The sequence below is a fragment of the Arachis ipaensis genome, chromosome B09 (genome assembly GCF_000816755.2).
Source record: "Arachis ipaensis cultivar K30076 chromosome B09, Araip1.1, whole genome shotgun sequence".
NCBI classification, from domain to species: domain Eukaryota; kingdom Viridiplantae; phylum Streptophyta; class Magnoliopsida; order Fabales; family Fabaceae; genus Arachis; species Arachis ipaensis.
The window spans coordinates 40,525,776-40,534,067 of NC_029793.2; the positions used below are offsets into that span (position 1 = coordinate 40,525,776).

Below are 8,292 nucleotides of genomic sequence, written 5' to 3' on the forward strand. Positions count from 1 at the left end.
CTCTTCACATCGTCGCCCCTTTCCTCCTCTTCCTCCTCTTCTATTATTCTTTCCTCCCCCTCAGCCTCTGTTTTTCACTCCCTCTTTCTCTCCCTATTTCTGATTTTCTCTTGGCCAAACTCCCTCTTTCTTCCTCAGCCACGATTGCAACGTCGCCCGTTTTTTTTCTTTCTCAATGCCTCTTCACATCGTCGTTTCTTCCTCCCCTTTCCTCCTCTTCTATTATTCTTTCCTCCCCCTCAGCCTCTGTTTTTCACTCCCTCTTTCTCTCCCTATTTCTGATTTTCTCTTGGCCAAACTCCCTCTTTCTTCCTCAGCCACGATTGCAACGTCGCCCGTTTCCTGCCTTCTTTTTCTTTCTCCCTCTCTGATGTGGATGATGGTGTTAGAGAGGTGGATGGAGGATGCTGATGATTCTTCTTCTTCTTTCTTCGTTCTCTTTCTCTCTCTCTCTCTCTTTCTCTCTTTCTCTCTCTAATGTGGATGAGGGTGTTAGAGGTGGATGGAAGATGCTGATGATGATGAAAAATTTTCTGTTGGTGTCTAATAATGACGATGGAAGATGATTCTTAGGGATAATGTTTTTTTTTTCAAAAAAAGGAAAAGGCTAATTATTAATTTTTAAAGGGTAAATTTGTCCAAATATCTGCACATTGAATATATTACTAACACAATTAAATTCACCAACTCTAAACATATTAATACACTCAATACAGTAAATATATTAATAATATAACAAACACCAATAAATAATAATATAAGAAGAAATTCAAGAAATAACAAATAACCCAAAATACTTAAAATAAGAATTTTAAAAAGGAACCAATTCATGTCATAATTAACAAAAATATCAACTCTAAACATAATTCTAAAACTTTCGAAAACATAATTTTAATTTTTCAATTTCACTCAAAATCTTATAAAAATTTCGACAGAGTCTCCCCTAAAATTCGGATTTCTCCACCCCTTAAGGGTTCCATCCAAACCAAATATCCATCCAACCCAACATACAAGGGTTGAAATCCTAATCCACCCACCAAAAGGCTTCAATCATTTTTACTAATAAACTCAAATGCACAGTATAAAGCGATCTAACTTTGTAAAATAAACAAACACTAAATTATATAATTTATTTTAATTTCTTCATCATAAAACCAATTTTAATAACCAGAATAATCAACACGAATCTAATATAATCAACATAAATCCTATTTTATAATAGCTAAATAACAAATACGAATAAACTCTAAATTACCATATGATAACCAAAACGCAAATGGTAGGTCGAGTGGGTCATGTGGTCGTGGTAGAGGGTGGCCTTCCACTGAATCCCCAAAGACTACCCAGTCATCGCCCTCTACTTTGACTACACCATCGACTCCTGTGACATCATAAGCGGGAGACCAGCAATTTATCATTATCTCAAACACCAACTACGTTCCTCCTTTTGCTACGCCCCTTGCAGATCCAGCGACAACAGAATTCGCAGTGGGTGATTCCTCCAGTGTCCCCCTGCAGGATGCCCCTCCACCACTGTCCGTCGCATTTCTATATGTTTGTTAATGTTAGATTTTTTCTCTACTAGGTTTGCACGAAATTCCAATGCTTGCACACAGGAGATCTTCAACATCATTAAGTCAATGTACGACCACCCGTGGCTGACCTACATGCAATCTGGGACCAGAGATCGATGGTTTCAGAAGTGGGCAGTAAGAACCCAATAATGTTGAATTAATTAACTGTACTTGAATTGTATTTTATTCTGACTAACTAATGTTGGTGAATCACTTTGTGCAGTTGAAATTCATATGAGATGCGAAGCATAATCTCATGATTAGGAAGATTAACGACCACCAAACAGCTAAACGTTTTCAGCAGATGATGAGTGACGTTCATAAAGGGCGCAACCACTTAACGTCGTGGATCTGTTCAGCCATCAAGAAGGACTTGGAGATCTATTTTACTCATGATGAGAAGTTCAAGTGTCGCCGTCTAATGAATGTCGCTAACAGCACTTCGCCCAAGTCGTCAAAGTATACAGGTGGGTTGGCAACCTTCATGAAGATGAAGAGCAAACTGGTAAGAATTTTGTCATTGTGTAATATTTTAGTAGTTACTTGAATTAGTTGTTTAAGTTATTCATTTATTTTATTGGACTGTGAGGCGACACTAGCGGAGACCTTCAAGAATATCCATACTTTGAAGGCCAACAAGAAGAGATTTGTTGACGAGCGGTCAGCGGCCCATTATATGAGTTTAAATTAATTCTAAGTTTCAAATTTATTTTGTTTAAAAGCAATTATTTAACTGTTATCCTAATTACGATGTGTGTGACACAGGAGGAATACACGCAGATGTTGACGGGCACGACCCACCAATCTCAGCCGCCTAGTGGGAACGACGAAGTCGGCTCCGAGACCTCAATGGTAGATCCTGATAGGATTTGACCTAAGACCGCCTCTGATTCCCATAAGAATCGTCGCTTCGGGTTGGAATCGTTCTTCGCCAGTGGCCTCTGTTTCTCTGTAATGGTGGCTTTCTCTGCCTCTGCCTTTGCCTCTGCCTCTGCCTCTGCCACCAGCCTTGCCGATACTTAGAAAATTGTTGACTTGAGGAAGGAGGTGCAGAAGCTGATACAGGAGCTTCACCAGCAAACGGAACAAAGGTACAACGACCTTCTTGTACTTGTAGGAGGAGTCGTTGCCATCAGCTCGAATTGAAAGAGAAATTGGAGCAACTCGATTGGTTGTAAAAGCAGATGGAGGAGTACAACCAACAGATGCGCGCTGAAGGCAACATGTAAGTTTTTTTCAAAAGCTTGTTTGATTTTTCAACAATGTTCTAATATTTAATGGACTCGATCAATACATATATTTTGAAGTCTTTCTTACCTAGAAGGAAGAATATGTTGAAGAATGATTTGGTATTTGGATTTAGAAGCCTGGTTGAATTAACTAATAGTTGCTCCAGTTTTTCCTTTTCCAATTTATTAAGTACTAAATTAAATAGGTTGTGTAGTAAGAAAGGGCTAAAATGGTAGTTTATGATGATAACAAGATGAGGTAACTGAAAATAAACATAGAAATGAACAGTTAAAGTAGTATGGTAAATTAGGAATGGAAGGGTGAGGTAAATGCATCAAATTAAAACTAAAGGGCAGAGGCGACAAAGAACAAGCCATGCCAAGCGGCAACCATTGGATCAGATAAATAGAATTAAAAATAACATTGAGCAGTTAAACAGGCTACTGCAATTTCTAGAAGGGGACTAAAAGGGAGCACAGCAGACACACCCATTGAAATTGAAAGGATTTTATAATTAAGACACTATCTGATAGATCCATCAAAGTCAAGCAAATAACATAACATAGCTATAAGCTCTCTAGGCACAATTTTAGATTGAGACACTATTTGGAATCCCTCTTCCAGTTAGTCCACCTTCACTAGAAGGATAAAGCAAAGTGTACGGCATCTTAACGGGTCCATATCTGTTCCTCAGTTTCTCATCATTGTTCATTCTCTTCATCCCTTCCTCAATATCTTCAATCTTCTTCCCGAACTTGGCAAATGCTTCTAACGCCTCAGCATCCGACGTCCAATTTTCAGTGTCTCTCTGCCCTAAGTACACCTCATCACTAGAATGCCTAGACAAGATCTCCACAAGTGAAATTCCAAGAACAGCCTTGAACTGTGAAGTGAATGTTTTCAGATAAGTCTTATCAGGATTCGCCAACAGTTCATCATACTCCGGCGTTCCTTTTTCCGGCACCAATTTGCTACTTATGGCTGGACGGTTCGGCGGGTAGCCTCCGTACGGATACTGTCCGAAGTTGATGGCGGCATGAAGAGCCGAAGCGATCCATATAATGATGGTGCATGTTTCAATGAGCTCCTCACGTGTCTGCATCTTTGGCCACCATATCTCTTCTTTCTTGTCACCATGGCCCTTCTCCCTTAATTCCTTCCACCAAGATTGGAGTTCTGCGTCTTTCTTGATTGACTCGTCGTCCTTGTAGTAAACGCTGCAATAGTCTTGAACCCATGTCTTGATGGCGAACCAGATTTCTAGTCCATCAACTGCAAAAGGGTAATCCTCGATCAATAGCTTAAGGCCGTGTGGGCAACTTGAATCTTTAACAGCCACTCCTCTGAAATAAGCAAAGATGCAACATGTTAACACGAAATTCATGGCGATCGAACAATGTCACATAACAAAATTATGAGAAAATTTCATTCCTTTCACTTGAGAGAGATGCTAAAATGACACTCCCCTCTTCTCTATTTGTAAAATGTATATTTTCGGAGAGTGTTATTTTAGCCTCTCTCTCAGGAAATGGGAGTGAAATTTTCTCTAAAATTATTTGTTCTCTTGATTTCAATATGGTGGGTTACCTCTTGAGAAGATCTTGAGGTAGTGCTTGCTCCGGGAAAACCCAATCTTTATAAAGCATAGAGGAAAACTCCATGGAATATTTTGATGTAAAAACTGTTACCTCTAGAGCACCACCTGCATTGATGAGGATCTGCCTTCCAAGCGCATTTATATTCATGGTGTCGCGATAGTGAGGATGTAACAGCTTATAAATCGGATGAAGAACACTAAGCTGCCTGTTCGTCGCGATAATAAACGGCTCGATGACTGCATGAGTATGTAGCCTGTGATGCAAGAAACACAACATCAAATAACAAAACACTTTTACTCTAAATTTCTCTGATGGAGTTATTATTACCAATGGCTTATAAGTTGATGATAGCCGGAGTCGACTACTCCGACATAACCTTTGGCGAGTTGCCACAAGGAATTTTCAACACCTTTTTCTTCGGGGACAAAAACTTTACTTATGGCGCCATGTTGATCTCCCTCGGGATGCGGCAAACTCAGCTCGATGGCGAGGGGCTTTAATGTCCCATTCTTTTGCAAGAAAAGAAGTGTTCTGGAAGCATAAGTCTTTGTAGAAGTGGAGTTTATCCTTCTCAGGTATGGCATTAGTGCATCATGGTGATCCAATATGAATAACTTCCTTTCTATGATTACCTATTGAATCAATACAAATAAAACATTAGATGGAAGGATTTATTGTGAAAACACAGCATCATTTTAAAAATTACCTCATTAATTGTGTGGCCTTCCAAATTACTTTCAATGTGTTCTTTTGTTATTGTGCTGGTTTGATCACCATAGACTTTTGGGTCTAGCTTGCTTGCTGGTGGGAATTCCTGCAGTTTAAGGATGATTGTTTAATTTTTTAATTGTTAACAATTAATCTTAAAATAAAAAGAAAAGATATGAAACATTGGCTTACTTCGAGACTGCGGATCATAACCGGGTTTATTCCGGCCAACATCTCTCTCGCAAATTCTTCGTCTGTTCTCCATGCAAACTTATCCACTGCACCAATATCCCAATCATTCAATAGGAACGGTTTGCACTTTGCAAAATGCATAGTTTTCTATGTTTATAATACCTGCAATCACTTGAGGCAGAGGAAATTTGAGGAACCTTTCACCATCGGTGCGAAAAATTTCCTTCAGCATTTCAAGAGGAACATTATCCCGAATAACCTTAACTACACCCTCAGGCACTTCAAGTCCACCTTCATATAGTTTGAGTACATCTTCAAAGCTGTCAAACTCATTAGGGGTTTTGTCGAATATTGATTCAAATTCCGGTTTGAGAACTTGGACTATAGATTTCAGTGCATATGAGAGAAAATCCGCCAACTTCAAGTGACCAAATCTTTCATCCCTTGGAACATATATGTTTAAGCTCAAAGCAAGATTCAACCTACTCTCATACTTTGGATCTGCCAAGATAACAACCACATACAACATTGATTTTATTCATATCATCCTTGCCACATCAACAAGCATAGAACACAACTGAAAATCTTCCAGAACATTGAACAATCTAGACCTGAATAAAGCACTAACCTGATTTAGCTGGTGCTCTACCGGTTCTTCCTCTTCGAGGGTATGGATATTCGGTGGACCCTCCAAGAACTGGACGAGCATGTTGTGGACCCTTATCTGGATTTCCCAGGTCATTGTAGACTTCATAATCATAGACTCTGTCCCACTCTTGGAGCTGGCCCTTTCCATCCCCTCTTAAATTCTCTAGTTCTTCTTCTCTATACTTGAGCAGTGATATTGGTGTTTCAGCTGGAAGGTATGTCTGCAATTCATACAAAGTTATGTAACTTGTATCACACATTTCTAATGATAACTAATTAAATGCAAGGGTAAAGTATTATTTTAGTCCCAATGTTGAGTCAGGTTTTAATTTGATCTCTAAAATTTTAAACAGAAATGATAAAAAATTTACTAAAAAAATGTATTTATTTTATTCCACATTTTATTCTAATCTAAAAAAAAAAAGAAAGATTCTAATCTAATATAGAAATAAGATAAAAGCGGGTAGCGGGAATCGAACCCGCATCGTTAGCTTGGAAGGCTAGGGGTTATAGTCGACGTTTATTTATCTTTTTTTTTTTAACGTCTCTAATTCAAAACCGAACGTGAAACTTTTGTTTCATTCGGCTCCTTTACGGAAGGGATTCAGAAAAGAAGAAAATGTTTCAAATGGCTTTAATGTTGTCCTCCCGTTAAATTTAACACGAACATTAGTATATTGAAGAGCTAATACCGTTCGACTTAAACATGTAAATAAAATTAACTCACCAACGACCACCAATGTAAAATCTTTTTCTTTGATTCTAGAGCGTTAAAAATTGATTGTTAGAATTTGGAGTTTTGTACAAGAACGAGAAGAAAAAGTGTTATAAAAAAGTTTTGATTATGTTTTTTAACACACGAGAATAAGAAGATATGACTTCACTAATAACGTTATTAACGTTCACGTCACTCATTTCATTAACTATTTGTGACAAATTTAATAATAGAACAACATTAAACTTGTTTAAAATTTTTTGAAACAAAAATAACATGTTTAAAATGTTAAAAATCATATTAGCACTTGGTCCAAATATTAAAGGTCAAAATAATACTTTATCCTAAATAAAACAAGCAGGTCATTGCCATGTTTTACAAAACACAAAGGTCTCAAGTGCATTATTATTTAAACCTCAAAACTGAGGTTAGCTCAGTTGGTATAGATAGTTAATTTAGATTTTTCCTTTCCACTATCTCCGGGTTCAAATCCCCTGATGTACTGAAAAAAAAAATCATCTAAACCTCAAAGAGGATTAATATAGATATTTATCATGTGTAAGTTACCCTTAATAACAACAAACAGTATGACTCGAAATACAAGTATGGAGGGTAAGTGTGTAATTGTACCTTGTTGGAGAAGAAAACGCGGTCGTTTTGATATTTACTAGCAGGGTAAACCCAAGAATTACAAGGAAAGTGAATGACACCATGGGAAGGAACATCTTCAAGTGTGAGGCTTTTAAGGTAAAACTCACTGTGATGGTTGTTCCTAATTAGAAATGCACCTGGTGTTCCTATCTCCTCATTGTCCCAATCAAAAGTAACTGTGAATGCTGCTTCTCCTGCTGTCAATGGTGTAAATGTGGTGATCCAATCTTCCAAGTATGCAGCCTTACCTACCTTCCCCTTCAACCCATTTCCTATACAATCACAAAAACATTCAGATTAAAATTTTAATCTGACGTAAAAATATTTTACAATTACTTAATCTAGATTGTCACGTTATCTAGATCCCACCACCATTTGCAAGTTTAAGATATAAGATAAGGAGACAAGAACAGTTCCATGTTTCGAAGTACGCTTCTAAACTTTTGGACCTTTGACTACAAGATTTTATGATATGGAATTTGACTTAAAACACGTCACAAATGAATTTAAATATCGATCAAGATAAATAAAATTACAAATTGTTCAAAGTGCTTCCTCATCTATATAATGCAAAGCACCAAATTACACTCATCACACAATGAATGTGGTGACTTGGAAATTGGAAAACCAACAAAATAGCAAACAACCAAATGATATCTATACAAAAGGGATATTAAAATTGGCCCAATAAAGTAAACACACATTATATTTTAAATTACACACCTAAATCTTAATATTAGAATAACTATCTGCATACCTAGTAAACTGAACATCCGATATATCTATTATTCACATTGTTTAGTATTTTCATTATCTATCTATACTTTTCCATACAAAATAATTAGTGGTATATATATTACATTAATTTTAATAACACTTTTTAAAATACCATAATCACTATGATCTCCGTAGTATATACAGCATCACATGCACCTACTAAGTGTGAATATACAGATTTTTTAATTTAAAATATAAT

The 8,292-nt window shown here is 37.0% G+C and overlaps 1 protein-coding gene across 2 annotated transcripts in view; it reads right to left on the reverse strand.

Moving 5' to 3' along the window:
* LOC107617884 (probable linoleate 9S-lipoxygenase 5) overlaps positions 3,169-8,292 on the reverse strand; it is a 17,136-nt gene continuing 12,012 nt past the window's right edge. Inside the window, exons 2-9 of one of the 2 annotated variants that reach the window (XM_016319760.2) lie at positions 7,296-7,588; positions 5,931-6,171; positions 5,465-5,803; positions 5,303-5,388; positions 5,109-5,216; positions 4,730-5,034; positions 4,392-4,655; positions 3,169-4,147 (exon numbers count right to left, since the gene is read on the reverse strand). In XM_016319760.2, coding sequence (XP_016175246.1) covers positions 3,394-4,147; positions 4,392-4,655; positions 4,730-5,034; positions 5,109-5,216; positions 5,303-5,388; positions 5,465-5,803; positions 5,931-6,171; positions 7,296-7,588 — 2,390 coding nt within the window. In that variant the 3' untranslated portion in view covers positions 3,169-3,393. The remainder of the gene's footprint in view (positions 4,148-4,391; positions 4,656-4,729; positions 5,035-5,108; positions 5,217-5,302; positions 5,389-5,464; positions 5,804-5,930; positions 6,172-7,295; positions 7,589-8,292) is intronic. The other variant, XM_016319761.2, reaches the window with a different exon arrangement.